The sequence below is a fragment of the Oryctolagus cuniculus genome, chromosome 2 (assembly GCF_051225735.1).
Source record: "Oryctolagus cuniculus isolate XC-2025 breed Fujian yellow rabbit chromosome 2, ASM5122573v1, whole genome shotgun sequence".
NCBI lineage: Eukaryota > Metazoa > Chordata > Mammalia > Lagomorpha > Leporidae > Oryctolagus > Oryctolagus cuniculus.
This window is the reverse complement of record NC_142868.1, coordinates 175,381,869-175,397,997: the sequence shown is the minus strand read 5'-3', so window position 1 is coordinate 175,397,997 and position 16,129 is coordinate 175,381,869. Positions and strand designations below refer to the sequence as shown.

Below are 16,129 nucleotides of genomic sequence, written 5' to 3'. Positions count from 1 at the left end.
TCATCAGCATTCAGCAGTGTAGAGCAGTGGGGAGAGACGTGGACAGAGAAGAGCAGTGCACTGTTTATCTTGAGGACATTTTTAGTTGAATACCTGGGTAGAGAATTATAATGCAGTATAGAGAATTAAGGTGAGAATGGGATATAGAACAATAAGATTGTTGGATAGACTGCAGTTGGAGAAGAATGACAGTGAAAAACAAGGATGGAGTAATAGATGTTTGAAAAGTGGAGATCAACAGAAGGTTTTCAAGAAGAGAAAAGTCAGAAGGAGGAGTCAGTCATTATCTTTTTGCCTTTTTGGATTAAAAAGAGATGCTTATTTTCTTTAATGAATGCAGGTTGATTAAGCTTATCATTTTTTCAAATGATTTTCAAAAAATTTTGCTACCTTGGGAATCGAGTTTGAATTCTCATGTTTTTTTCCTTTGTTATTTGTCAGATGAGCCAAAAGGGTGTACTTTTATCTTGTGGAAAGAAAATTAGCTTGCTTTGTACCATAATATTAATTTTTTGAGTTAGTTTTGTTTTCTATACCATCTTGGAACTGGTTGGATATTAGTTGAGTCTTCTAGATAACTGCTTTATTTCCCCTCTTCAGTATTCTTAGAAATTGTTGATGTGGATCTTTCTACCATGTTTGTTTTAGGTAACTGTTTGGAAATAGCCCTATTTACTCACTAACTTTATATATAGCATAAAAAATTTATGGCACAGTGGGTTAAGCTGCCTCTTGAGTAGCCAAATCCCACATTGGAGTGCCTGTTTCTACTCCCAGCTATTCCTTTTATGATTCAACTTCTTGCTAATGTGTACCCTGGAAGGCAACAGTTCATGGCCCAAGTACTTGAGTCCCTGCCACTAGCATGGGAAACCTGGTTGGAGTTCCAGGCTTCTGGTTTGGCCAGGCCTAGCCCTGGCTATTGTAGATATTTGAGAAATGAAACAGTGGATGGAAGATCTCCCTTTCTATCTCTGTCACTCTGCTTATCAAATAATCAAAAATAAATAAATAAACATAGAAAAAAAATAATTTGACAACTAAGTTTTGGGAAGAAAATGGTAAAGTATATAAAATATTATTGTGTATTTTCTATTTATTCATCTGATACATAGTAAATGCTTAATATATACAGGCAAGATGCTGACCATTGAGGATGCAGCTGTAAACAAAGTCTTTTGCCTTTTACTGGAAATATATAGTAAACGGAGAGACAGTGATATTTAAAGGAAGTGCCAAGGAGAAATATAAAACAGGGAAAGAGAGTATGACATGGGTAAGAGGGTATGACATGGGTGTAGCTTTATTTATTTATTTGAAAAGCAGAATTACAGAGAGAGAAGGAGAGACACACAGAGAGAGGTCTTTCTGAAAGAGAGAGATAGAGAGAGAGATGTCTTTCATTTGCTGATTCACTCCACAAATAGACACAACGGCCAGGGCTAGACCAAGCCAGGATCCTGGAGCTTCTTCCATGTTTCTCACATGGGTGCAGGGTGCCAAGCAGTTGGACCATCCTCTGCTGCTTTCCCTGGTACATTAGCAGGGAGCTGGATTGGAAGTGGAGTAGCCAGGTCTCAAACTGGTTCCCATATTGATGCCAGTGCTGCAGGCAGCGGCTTAGCCTGCTCCACAGGGCCGACCCCGGGTGCAACTTCATTAAAGGAGGTGCTCAGGGAAGATCTGTGTGATGTGACACACAGGAGACAGCAGAAAGCCTGCAGCGGCCATGAGCTTGAATCAGTGGCAGGAGGTAGAAAGCTGGACAGGCTTGTGTTTCTTCCAGTGGCTGAGGTGACAGTGCTGCTGGTTTCCCGTGGGGAGGATGAGCAGTTGGGATTCATCTCTAGGCAGTTTATTGTGGTGTATGTACTATTCATAGTTATCTGAAGAGATAGAAAGCCACCCTTTTTACATTGGAACAGCTGCTGTTTTAAAAACCCTTTCTTGTGGGTGAGGGTATGTTTGTTTCCTTTCTTTAAAACTATTTCTTTCATTCACCTTCTCTTGGTCCTCTATACTATGAAATTCTTCTGAAGTTACTGACTCTTTTCACTTCTGATGGCAGGTAACTGCTCACTCCTGGCTTGCAACGAAGGTCATAAATTCAGGTTCCATACTTTTACCCTAAGAGACAGCATCGTTTTTCTGCTTTTCTTTCTCCTCCAGATCTCTTCCAGATCAGAAGTGGCCTGCACATCGATCTGTTTTTGGAGGAAAGCTGTTTGATGACAGTACCTCATAGCATACGGGTTCACTCTTCCAAAGAGAAGAGTTAGGTAAATCTGTAATTACTGAGAGGTAGAACAAGAAATGTACGTATGTGTAGGGCTTTTAGGAGGGAGCCTCTGCTTCTGTTGGGCTCTACAGTGTCTCCTTATCCCACTTCCCTGATTTTTCTTCTCTCCTAAATGAAGCATTTAAAAATATACCTGAAAAACACAAATCACACTTTTTTAAAAAAGATTTATTTATTTATTTGAAAGGCAGAGTTAGAGAGAGGCAGAGGCAGAGGCAGAGAGAGAGAGAGAGAGAGAGAGAGAGGTCTTCCAACTGCAGGCTCACTCCGCAGATGACCGCAATGGCTGGAGTTAAGCCAATCTGAAGCCAGGAGCCAGGAACTTCTTCTGGGTCTCCCACATAAATGCAGGGGCCCAAAGACTTGGGCCATCTTCTGTTGTTTTCCCAGGCCGTAACGGAGAGCTGGATAGGAAGTGGGGCAGCCAGGACTCAAACCGGCGCCCATATGGTCAGCACTGCAGACCAGGGCTTCAACCCGCTGTGTCATAGCACTGGCCTCCAAAAATCAGACTTTATCACTGTTTGCTTTTGTCTCTCAGTCCTTCCTCTGTCCCTTTGTGCATTATTCTGAACTAGATGAGATGGTGAATTAGAAGAGGCCCCTGGTTTCAGAGAAGAAAGAAATTTTATGTATGCAATTGGTCCCCCATATCTCTGGGCCCTTCATCCCTGTATTGAACCAACCACTAATTAAAAGTATTAGAAATAAACTACCTTCAATATGTATAGACATTTTTATTTTTACTTGTAATTTTCTAAATAATACATTGTAGCAACTATGTCCATTGTATTTGCATTCTGTTAGGTAATGTAAGTAATCTGGTGATGATTTAGAGTGTATGGGAGAGTATGTCTATCTTATATGTAGATGCTACATTATTTTATGTAAGGTACTCAAGCATTTGGTATCTGTGGATTGTCCTGGAACCAATTCCCTGTGGATACTGAAGTGTGACTGTATTGTATATTATTATGTTTGAGACAAGAGGGGCCAGTTTTAGGTGCTACCCATTTCTGAACTCTTAAACTTTTGTGCCTCTCTTTTAGCAAGGGTTGTTTTTGGCTTACAGGATAAGTAGTTATGTAAATATAATTTTTTGTAAGACAATGAATGCCCAGATTTTTAAAAATATTTTATTTATTCATTTGAGAATAGAGTTACATAGAGAGACAGAGAGAAAGTCTTCCATCCACTGGTTCACTTTCCAAATGGCCACAACGGCTGGAGCTGGACCGATCAGAGAGGCAGTTGCTTCTTCTGGATCTCCCATGTGGGTGCTAGGGCCCAAGCACTTGGGCCATCTTCTGCTGCCTTCCCAGGCCATAGCAGAGAGCTGGATCAGAAGTGGAGCAGCTGGGACTTGAACCGGCACCTGTATATGCTATCACCATAGGGTGGAGGCTTTAGCCCACTATGCCATAGTGCTAGCTCATACCTAGCTTTAGAGACTGAGCTCTCTTCTTTCCTGGGTCCTATACAAGGCCTGGTATAGTACTTCATTGCTTTACAAATAGCTGTTGCTCAATAAATGTGTACAGAATAAGAGAATGAATGAAATATACTACAAACCTGGAATGGGACTGATTTCTATTGCTGTATCACTCTGCTTGGTTCCATTTTTAGTTGGAACTGCATGATGGTAAGCAAGACCACTTGTTTCATCTTCCTCTTCTGCAAAATGAGAGAAGGTGTAGTGTGTCCCTGCCTCAACACTCAAAACTTACCTTGAGGGTCAAACTGAAGAACATCCAAGAAAGTCCTCCAGGGCAGGTAGTGGCTGCTGCACTCAGAGCGTTCAGTGTTGTGCCAGGCCAGCTGGTCACTGCTTTGTAGGAGAGGGTTCCCATGTTACCCAGCCTAGAGAGCTAAGACCTGTTTGAAGTTGGTTATATTTGTAGCAGAGAAAGGAGTAAAGGAAAGAAAGAATATGCTGTGTTTGCCGGGCGTGCATTTTCCTTCTTTGGCAGCAGCTTGCGTGGCTGGAAACCGGGACTGTGAACTATTGAGACTATCAGGTGTCGTGCTCTGTCACAGAGGAGCAAGTACAGTAGAAATCTTAATGCTGCTGCCACAAAGCTGTAAGGTACTTGGAGAGGTAAGGACCATGGTTATTTGGCATTAGGTAAATATTTATTGAATGGAAAAAAAACCCAAATGGCTTATTGGTCATGAATTTTGTTCAGTTTTAGTCAACTATCCAAAAGTTTACTCAAATTATAGTGAAATTTCTTTTTGGGGGGAGAAATTTTTGCCACTGTTTTCATGTTGAAATATATATATATATATATATATTTTTTTTTTTTTTTGGACAGGCAGAGTGGGCAGTGAGAGAGAGAGACAGAGAGAAAGGTCTTCCTTTGCCGTGGGTTCACCCTCCAATGGCCACCGCGGCCGGCGCACTGCGCTGATCCGATGGCAGGAGCCAGGTACTTATCCTGGTCTTCCATGGGGTGTAGGGCCCAAGCACTTGGGCCATCTTCCACTGCACTCCCGGGCCGCAGCAGAGAGCTGGCCTGGAAGAGGGGCAACCGGGACAGAATCCGGTGCCCCAACCGGGACTAGAACCTGGTGTGCTGACGCCGCAAGGCGAAGGATTAGCCTGGTGAGCCGCGGCGCCGGCCTTGAGATATATTTGAGATATGTTAGGAAAGTATTTTAGTTCTGTAAAGCAAAAGCTTGAGATAAAGATAATAGGTTTACTTGTTTAATACTGTCATTATTTAGTGCTATTCCTGAGATACTGTATCTGCATGTTTCAGGAAAACTGAGTCATAGCAAAAATAACCTATGTTTTAGAGAGCCATTTGTGCTGTATGGACTTGATAATTTAAAATTAGCTGTGATAGCGACGTTATTTCCTTTCACATGAGCCAAGTCAGTGACATTCAGTAATGTTTTTAATTTCCTTTTATTGTTGAAAATGGGAACAATTTAGTTAATTCATACAGGTGTTTCAGTTTTCATTGGCAAAAGTTTTGTTTAAGTGTGAGTTGATACTGGCAGCTTGCCTTCTGACTGTCTGAAGTCCCAAGATTTCTCTGGAAATGAAAGAAGTAATAAGACCTCTGGAAGTTACATATTATATTGTATATATTTTCTGTGTCTACTGTTGATTTAAAGCTATTTGATAAATACTTATTTATGAACATAAAACAGTTTCCTAATCATTTTCCCAGATTAAGGTGACGCTATCTATTTTTTCTAGAGAATACTTACTTCTTTTTCTTAATTGTCAGGTAGTAATTGTACATCTTATACATTGCAGAATTGTACATCTACAGTGTGATAAGTTGGTATAATTTATATGTTGTATATTGATTAACTCCATCTTTATAAATTTAAATGAAGTACATACTCATGAAATTTCAATTTGTTAGACAATTTAACTTTGTCATTTCAAATAGTTTGTTACTACAGTTAATTACTTCAGAAGTCCCTGACGTTATAGATGAGCCATCACAGTGAGACCCAAGAAAGGTAAAACAATGAAAAAGAAAACCACGGCTACACATATCATAGTCAACTTGGTGGGAATAAAACATGAAGAGAATGTGGTGATAACAAACAGAGAAGAGGGACACGCCAAATGAAGACAAAGAGCAGTTACAAGCCCTTACCTTCTTACCTAAAACTTTATGCTACATAATTTCTCTGCTGCATTTTCTCTTCCAGGTGTTTTCTAAATCAAAACTGACCTGGAGACTGATCTCTTTTTTTCGATACAGTTAACCATGTGTTAAGTTAATGCTTATTTGTGAATTTCCTTTCCAGCCATGTTGCAGTAACTGGTACTGGACTTATTTCCCATTGTTTAGCTCCAAGCTAGACAAAATACATGAAACTGCCATATATGAAAAGGGTACTAGGTAATGACTAAAGAGGGCTTATCTCAGGAATACAAAATATGTTTCACCTGGAACAGTGCAATTTGCCTTATTAGAATAGTGAAGGAGAAAAACCAAGTGATTACCTATCTAGATACAGAAAAGCCATTAGCAAAATTCAGCACCCTTTCATTGTAAGAACTCTTACGATGTTTAAAAACGTTGTACAGAAAGTAAACTTGGAATAGAAGAAACTATCACCTTAATAAAGTGCCGGCCCCTGTAGGGACTGGTACTGTGGCCAGCAGGCTAAGCTGCCACCTGCAGTCCTGGCATCTCATATGGACCCATGTTCAAGTCTCAGCTGCTTTAGTTCCAGTCTAGCTCCCTACTCATGGCCTGGGAAAAGCAGTGGAAGATGGCCTGAGTCCTCAGGCTCCTGCCTTCCACTTGGAAGACCTGAAAGAAGCTCTTGGCTCCTGGCTTTGGCCTGGCACAGCCCCAGCCATGTGGCCATTTGGGGAGTGAACCAGCAGATGGAACTCTCTCTGTAACTCTGCCTTTTAAATAAATAATAAACAAGAAAAAAAGATAAAACAGAAAAATCTATACTGGGACCAACGTGGTACAGCAGATAAAGCTGCCACCTACAACACCAGTGCTCCATTTAGGCACCAGTTTGTGTCCTAGCTGCTCTACTTCTTATCCAGCTCCCTGCTAATGGCCTGAGAAAAGCAATGGAAGATGGCCTAAGTGTTTGGGGCCCTGCCACCCATGTTGTATACTCAGATGAAGCTCCTGGCTCCTGACTTCGGTCTGGCCCTTGCTGGCCATATCAGCCATCTGGGGAGTGAATTAGCTAGGGGATGGAAGATCTCTCTCGCTCTCTCTATGTAACTCTGAGTTTCTAAATAAGTAAATAAATAAACCTTTACAAGTATTTTTTTTTTTTATTTGAAAGAGTTACGCAGAGAGAGGAGAGGCAGAGAGAGAGAAAGAGAGAAACAGACAGAGAGAGAGAGAGGTCTTCTATCCGATGGTTTACTCCCCAGAGAGCTGCAATGGCTGGAGCTGCACTGATCTGAAGCCAGGAGCCAGGAGCTTCTTCCGGGTCAACCACGCGAGTGCAGGGGACCAAGGACTTGGGCCATCCTCCACTGCTTTCCCAGGCCATAGCAGAGAGCTGAATAGGAAGTGGAGCAGCTGGGTCTCAAACTGGTGCCCATATGGGATTCCGGCGCTCCAGGCCAGGGTGTTAATCCACTGCACCACAGCTCCGGTTCCCCTTTAAAAGTTTTCATAACTAAAATTACTGATGAAAAACAATCCCTCTCACTTTAAAAATCAGGTAAAAGACAAAATTGCTTTCTCCATTTGTATTCTATGTTGAACTAGAAATACCAGCTAGGACAGAAGATATGAAAGATGTGCAGTTTGGAAAGAAAGGTGTAAAACTATCTTTTTGCATAGACAACATGATTTTGTATATAAAAAACTTTTGAAGAATCAGCTAATAGAACTAATAATCTAATTGAATACCACACATCAACATAAAAAAGTTAGTTTTCTTTATATGTAATATCAATGAATGATTGGGAAAGAAACTTTTGAAGGACTTACGATAACATTTAGGAAATCAAATGTTTAGTGATAAATATAACTGCAGTGCATAATCTGAGCCCTGAAAAGGACAAGGAATGATGAGAGGAGCTATAGCTGTAAGTACATGCAGAGCTTTACCTTGTTCATGGGTTGGGAGACTCAGTATTGTTGAATTGACATTTCTCCCCAAATTGAGCTTTAAAATAGATCCAATAGCAATTGGAGTCCCAGGAGGCTATTTTTTTTTCTCTTTGGAAATTGCCAAGCTGATTCAGAAATGCTTTTGGAGAACTTCTGCTTGTTTTGTAGTGGCTAAGCTCTGATTAGAACCATTCTTCTGTAGTTATAAATTACTAAGTATGGACAAAATACGAAACCCCCAAATTTCTGGTTACCTGATGACATTGGGGGAATACATAAAGACAGAAAGATTTTGGAGATTACTTTTTTGTTGTTGTTGTTGGAAGAAGGGATTGACATGGTTAGTTTTCTTATTTGTGTTGTTTCTACCCTATAAGTAGATCATAGTATATTGCATTCAGAGTAGCTAAAGCTTTAGTAACAATTCTGCAGTCTTTCTTAGGACAGAGTTTGGGGTTACCATAGGTACTGGAACGTGAGCAGGAGGAAGCATATTTTAAGGAGAGAATCACAGATGAGTATCCTTACATTCTGTGTATAAATGTTTCCAGTCACCATTGAGCCATGCGTATAATGGGCATGCTCTGAATAGATTCATTAAGGATTAAACAACTCATATGAGACTTGAGCAGCCATCTAAGATTTCCCAAGTACAGCTTTGGTTAAACCAAGTTGTATGTTAAAACAAAACAAGCCCAGCACTTTGGAACAATAGCATCAAATTCCTGATCTTCACAATATAACATCTACCGTGAAGAATGAAGAAAGTGCAAACCATTCACAAGAGAAAAAATAGTCAATGAGATTAATTCCAAGATGACCTGGATTCTGGAATTAGGGTACAATGATAAACAAAAGTCTTCCTATATTTTCAGTGACATAGCTCTAAAAAAAAGAGAATTTGTAGAGAAAAATAGGAAGTATAAAAAAGAGCCAAATGATAATCCTAGATCCAAGTATGTAAAATGTGAAATACAAATGGCACTGGTTGAGAGTAGCCATTTAATGAAGATGCAAGAATTAGTGAACTTGAACATAGACCCCTAGAAACTGTCCATTCTGAAGAACAGTAGCAACAAAAGGGTAAAAATAATGGACAGGGATTTATAGACATGTGGAACAATATAAAAAAAGCCCAATTTATACATAATTGGAGTTCCAGAGGAGAGAAAGAATAGAGCAGAAAGAAATATGTGAAGAAATAATAGTTACAGTTTTTTTTTTTTTTAATTTTTTGACAGGCAGAGTGGACAGTGAGAGAGAGAGACAGAGAGAAAGGTCTTCCTTTGCCGTGGGTTCACCCTCCAATGGCCGCTGCGCCCCGCGCGCTGCGGCCGGCGCACTGCGCTGATCCGATGGCAGGAGCCAGGTACTTCTCCTGGTCTCCCATGGGGTGCAGGGCCCAAGCACTTGGGCCATCCTCCACTGCACTCCCTGGCCACAGCAGAGAGCTGGCCTGGAAGAGGGGCAACCGGGACAGAATCCGGCGCCCCGACTGGGACTAGAACCCGGTGTGCCGGCGCCACAAGGAGGAGGATTAGCCTAGTGAGCCGCGGCGCTGGCCCTTATAGTTACAGTTTTCAACATGTGTGGAGGTCGTATATTTATGGATTCTACAAGCATAGTGAAACCTAAGAAAGAGAAAACAAAATCATAATTTTGTGTGTACTGATCAACCAGGAAAAATAAACTAATGAGTATATCCTGATAGCAGACAGAAAAATGACACATTAAATAAGGGGAACATGATTACAAAGACTTTGAACTTTTCTTCAGAAACTATCAAGGACAAAAGACAGTAGAATATCATTTTTTAATTTATGAAAGAAAGATATGTCAACCCAGAATTATGACCAACATGAAATCATTTATAGATAAAGTAGAAATGAAAAGAATTTGTTGTCAGCAGACCTGCACTATAAAGGAAGCCAAAGGAAATTCTTCAAGCTAAAGTGAAATAGTTCCATATGGAAACTCAGATGCTGAGAATTAAAGAGCACTTGAAGCCATAAACATCTGTATATATGTAACAGAGCCTCCTTTTCTTTCCAGTGTCATTAAAATACATATTTCTCTTTTTAAAAATTATTTCTTGGTATTTTCTAAATGATGTAGAAAGAATACAAAGGTAGATTAATGCATCCGTATAATTGCAAAATTACTACCTATAATGCAAATAATTATACTGTTCCAAATACTTGTGAAAAATTAATTATTCTAGGGCAACTAGTTAAAAACTGCAGAAGCTTCTAGCTAAAAGCCCATTGAGGGGCCTTTGCTGTTGTGTAGCAGGTAAAGTCATCACCTGTAGTGCTGGCATCCCATATGGGTGCTAGTTTGAGTCCTGGCTGCTTCACTTCAGAGCCAGATCTCTACTATGGCCTGGGAAAGCAGTAGAAGATGGCCCAAGTCCTTGGGCCCCTACACCTGCTTGGGAGACCTGAAAGAAGCTCCTGGCTCCTGGCTTCAGATCAGCCCAGCTCCGGCCATTGTGGCCTTTTGGGGAGTGAATCAGCGAATGGAAGACTTCTCTCTCTCTCTGCATTTGTAACTCTGCCTTTAAAAAAAAAAGAAGCCCATTGAAAAATTAAAATGACAAACTGAAATATATATTAAAGTGATCTAAAAAGACAGGAAAGGCTGTGCAATAGGACAAAATATAAATGCTAGGATTCTTTATCTAAACTCAACCATACAGATAATTATATTATATGTTAATGGATAAATATTCCAAATAAAATTCAAAGATTTTCATAGTCTTTATAGCTGGAGATACAAAATCAGTAATGCATTGAAAATTTGGACAATACCATCAACTTCCCTGATAAAATTGATATTTTTTGGTAGTATTCTCAGAGTATATGGTCTCTTCAAATACATACGGTATGATCACCATGGCCATGTGCTGGGACAGTAAAATAATCTTCAATAAATTAATGAATAAAAAACTGCCATTAGGGCAGGCTTAGTGGTTAGGATGCTGGTTAAGATACCTGCATTTCTTAGCAGAGTACCTGGATTTGAATCCCAGCTCCACTCCTGATGCCAGCTTCATGCTGAAGTACAGTTGGGAGGCAGCAGATGATGGCCCAGGTAGCTGAGTACCTGCCACCTATGTGGAAGGCCCAGAATGCGTTCCTCTTGGCTTTGGCCTAGCTGTTGTGGCATTTGGAAATAAAACAGTGGATGGCAGCTTTGTCTCTCTCTCTCTCGTTCTTTCATTCTTCATGCTCTATCTCTTTGCCTCTCAAATAAATACATAAATATTAAAAAACATTGACATCATATGGAATATATTCACTTTCCATAGGAAATTGAATGACACCAATCACTATTGGTTATCTAGAAAACTTCGTGTATATATAAACTAAACAATTAAAAAAGAGAATTTACTTCAACAGGTTTCCTTTTTGGTGTTCAGTCAGTTGTCACCGATCAGGGAGAACATAGGATATTTGTCCCTTTGGGACTGGCTTATTTCACTCAGCATGATGTGTTCCAGATTCCTCCATTTTGTTGCAAATGACTGGATTTCATTGTTTCTTACTGCGGTATAGTATTCTAAGGAGTACATATTCCATAATTTCTTTATCCAGTCTACTGTTGATGGGCATTTAGGTTGGTTCTAGGTCTTGGCTATTGTGAATTGTGCTGCAATAAACATTAGGGTGCAGACCGCTTTTTTGTTTGCCAATTTAAATTCCTTTGGGTAAATTCCAAGGAGTGGGATGGCTGGGTTGAACGATAGGGTTATCTTCAGGTTTCTGAGGAATCTCCAGACTGACTTCCATAGTAGCTTGACCAGTTTGCATTCCCACCAACAGTGGGTTAGTGTCCCTTTTTCCCCACATCCTCGCCAGCATCTGTTGTTGGTAGATTTCTGTATGTGAGCCATTCTAACCGGGGTGAGGTGAAACCTCATTGTGGTTTTGATTTGCATTTCCCTGATTGCTAGTGATCTTGAAGTGAAATGGACACTATGAGAAATGGTGACTTGATCAGCATAGCTCTGACTGTTAATGAACAACTTAATACATTATCCCTCTTAGTATTTTTTTTGTCTGTTCTACTTAATATGACTGGTTTAATTCTGTAATTAATACACAGTTATTCTTAAGTGTTGAAATTTAACTGAAATGTGATCTCTGTTAAACATAAGAGTGGGAATAAGAGAGGGAAGAGATGTACAATTTGGGACATGCTCAAGCTGACTTGCCCCAAATGGTAGAGTTAGAAATATACCAGGGGATTCCAATTCAATCCCATCAAGGTGACATGTACCAATGCCATCTCACTAGCCCAAGTGATCAATTTCAGTTCACAATTGATCATAATGAAAGGACTAAGAGTCAAAGGGATCACATAAACAAGTCTAGTACCTACTAATACTAACCGATAGAATAAATAAAGGGGAGAGTGATCCAACATGGGAAGCGAGATACATAGCAGACTCATAGAATGGCAGATGTCCTAAACAGCACTCTGGCCTCAGAATCAGCCCTAAAGGCATTCGGATCCAGCTGAAAAGCCCCTGATAGTTTTCAGGCATGGAAAGCCAAGACACTCTGGCAAAAAAACAAAACAAAACAAAACAAAAAAACCAAAAAAACAAAACCGAAATGAAAGATCTCTGTGAGTAAGATCCCAGTGGAAAGAACAGGTCTTCAAAGAAAGAGGTACCTTTCTCTGAAGGGAGGAGAGAACCTCCACTTTGACTATGACCTTGTCTAAACAAGATAAGAGTCGGAGAACTCAAAAGGCTTCCATAGCCTTGGAAACTCATGACTGGAGCATAGGGAGATTACTGATGCCATAAACAGGAGTGTCAATTTGTTAAGTCAACAACAGGAGTCACTGTGCACTTACTCCTCCTGTAGGATCTCTGTCCTTAATATGCTGTACATTGAGATTTAATGCTATAACGAGTACTCAAACAATATATTTCACTTTGTGTTTCTATGTGGGTGCAAACTGTTGAAATCTTTACTTAATGTATACTAAACTGATCTTCTGTATATATAGAAAATTGAAAATGAATCGTGATATGAATGGAAGGGGAGAGAGCGGTAAAGGGGAGGGTTGCGGGTGAGAGGGAAGTCATCGGGGAGGTGGGGGATGCCAGTGTAGTCCATAAGCTGTACTTTGGAAATCTATATTCATTAAATAAAAGTTTAAAAAAAAAAGAAAATTTATTCATGACTCATTGAAGAAATCAAGGAAAATTTATATATAAAATTCAATCATCATCCTAGAGTATTGATTGCAGTGTTACAAAACATTTGTACAATGTTTCCTTCAAGTAAGATTGTTGCACCATTGGAGTTGTGAGCAATAGTTAGCTAGGCCAACAAGTGCATGAACCATTAAAGAAAAAAAGTGGGGTTTTTACCTGGTAGTAAAGTCACTGCTTAGGATACCTATATCCCTTATCAGAGTGTCTTGGTTTGAGTATGAGCTCTACTCAATTCTCACATCTTGCTGGTGCATATCCTGGGAGGCAGCAGATAGTAGCTCAGGTGGGTGGGTTGCTGCCATCCACGTGGAAGACCTGAATTGAGTTCTAGGATCCTTGCTTTGGTCTGGTCCTAGGCACTGTGGGCATTTGGGGAGTGACCCAGATGTTTGGAACTCTGTTTTTCTCTATCTGTCTTATAAGCTGAAAAAAAAAAATGGTAAATTTGACTTTCCTAAAATTAAAACCTTCTGTTCTTTGAAGTACAACATGAAAAAAGTGCAGAGGGGTTGGCATTGTGGCATAGTGGATAAATCCGTTACCTGTGTAGGCAGCATTCTGTATAGGTGCTGGTTTTGTGTCCCTACTGTTCCACTTCTATATAAATTAGCATAGGTAATTGACATCTATTTCAAGTAACTAATGGTGTTGATGACTATAAAAATAGCTGATACGTAGATTTCAGTTATTTTAAATCTGTCATTTTTAATATATCCTGTAACTGCCTGAAGATGATAATGTCGCTGAATGACAATACATTAATATTTAGAGAATTTGGGTGGAGGATATATAAGAATTCTTTGTAGGATTCTTGCAACTTTTCTGAAGGAGAAAAAAATGAGAAAATATCTGAAATTTAAAAGTTAAGAAAAACATTCTTTTAAAAATCTATATGAAAGTGAACAAAGTCTGACATGGTCTTAGGTTAGATAGCTATTCTTATTTGGAGTTGGAGATTTAAGCGGGCTGTCTCACACATGGTCAGGGACGCCAGTGAACTGTCAATCTTCTGGTGTATCTTTTAGGTTTCAGTTTTGAGTCTTCCTGGAGCTCTAATCTCTGCTAGGTCAGATATTTTCCAGGGATTGCTCCGCTTTTGGCCAGTACCTTTCTCTTGGAGATGTACTAATATCTTTATTAGCATAGGAAATAGGAAGGAATTAAGAAGTAAGCCTAGAGACATATTAAAAGAATAGGGGCCGGTGCCGCGGCTCACTAGGCTAATCCTCCACCTAGTGGCGCCGGCACACCAGGTTCTAACCCCGGTCGGGGTGCCGGATTCTGTCCCAGTTGCCCTTCTTCCAGGCCAGCTCTCTGCTATGGCCCGGGAGTACAGTGGAGGATGGCCCAAGTCCTTGGGCCCTGCACCCCATGGGAGACCAGAATAAGTACCTGGCTCCTGCCATTGGATTAGCACAGTGCACCGGCTACAGTGCGCCGGCCGCGGCGGCCATTGGAGGGTGAACCAATGGCAAAGGAAGACCTTTCTCTCTGTCTCTCTCTCACTGTCCACTCTGCCTGTCAATAAATAAATAAAATAAAATAAAATAAAATAAAATAAAATAAAATAAAATAAAATAAAAGAATAGGAGCACTAATGGGCCAGAGATCAAAGACTTCAAATTCTGGAAATATAGCAGACAGGGTACTTTGAGAGACCTACCTGTTGCAAAGCAAGTAAAGCCATGAAAAGGACACACTTGTTAAGCCGTTGCTGGTCTCACGGCAGGTAGAGGAGATGTCTAAGCATTCTTTTCACTGGTGAATTAAGCAAACATTCATGTACACAGATACACAAAGAGAAGTTGGGATCTAGGGCAGGGCCAGAGAGGCAGGAAACTGAAACTGAACAACAAGCAGCTGCGAGGGGGGGCTACCTGAGGGTGATGGTACTTCTAGAACTTTCCATGGAGCCAGAACCCTCAAGAAAGTCTGAAGCGATCCTACATTCATGGTGCTGTCTGGCCCATGGCAGCAGAAACCAGTCTACTCCAGAGGAAAAATTCTCTAATCCCAGATGAAAATTGTGCAAGGAGCTGCCAATTAAAGATCAACAGACAGGAAGAAAAGTTATACTACCAAGATTCTGGCCAGCACCACGGCTCAATAGGCTAATCCTCCGCCTGCGGCACCAGCACACCAGGTTCTAGTCCCGGTCGGGGCGCCGGATTCTGTCCTGGTTGCCCCTCTTCCAGGCCAGCTCTCGGCTGTGGGTTGGGAAGGTAGTGGAGGATGGCCCAAGTCCTTGGGCCCTGCACCCGCTTGGGAGACCAGGAGGAAGCACCTGGCTCCTGGCTTCAGATCGGCGCAGCGATCTAAACCCCAGGATTAGAACCCAGGGTGCCGGTGCCGCAGGCGGAGGATTAGCCTAGTGAGCCGCGGTGCTGGCCGGAAAACATAACTTATGAAAATAATTTGAAGTTAAAGATCAGAATTTGAAAAAATTTAATGCATGCTTAATCACTGCAGAGTGACTTTGTAGAACATCAAGAAGTTGTACATTGTAGGAATTCCCAAAGCTCCATCCTTAATTAAGAGAACTTTCGCATCTGCACCTGTGGGTATTGATGAGAACATTTAATAATGGCTGTGTTCATAGTGGCAAAAAATATGACAATAAATGTTGATAGCAGGATGGATAAATTGTGATTTTTAATTATGAAATATTCACCAGTAAAGTGAAAATAAATGACCTATAGCTATGAGCAACAATATGGGTAAATTAAGTAAAAAAGCCAGTCCTAAATTCACAGGTGTTTATATTTTATAACTTACATTATAGTTAATTTTAAACTTCTATATCAAAACTACCTTGAACAATAGCAAGATCATTTAAATGTCACTAGATCTCTTAAAAGACTTTAAAGAATAAGCAGCATTTTATTTATTTTCACTCATTTTAATTTAATTTTATTATTATTTTTATTTATTTGACAGGTAGAGAAGACAGAGAGAGAAATAGAAAGGTCTTCCATTGGTTCACCCCCCCCAAATGGTTGCTAAGGCCAGAGCTACACCAATCTGAAG

At 40.4% G+C, this 16,129-nt stretch overlaps 1 protein-coding gene across 3 annotated transcripts in view; it reads left to right on the top strand.

Moving 5' to 3' along the window:
* Positions 1-16,129, top strand: part of TTC27 (tetratricopeptide repeat domain 27) — a 214,578-nt gene that overhangs the window by 53,070 nt on the left and 145,379 nt on the right. Inside the window, exon 1 of one of the 3 annotated variants that reach the window (XM_089326555.1) lies at positions 4,215-4,397. The exons of the other annotated variants lie outside the window; for them this stretch is intronic. Within the exon in view, the coding sequence (XP_089182681.1) occupies positions 4,230-4,397 (168 nt within the window). The 5' untranslated portion in view covers positions 4,215-4,229. Of the gene's footprint in view, positions 1-4,214; positions 4,398-16,129 lie in introns of those variants that run through there. 3 annotated transcript variants of the gene reach the window in all.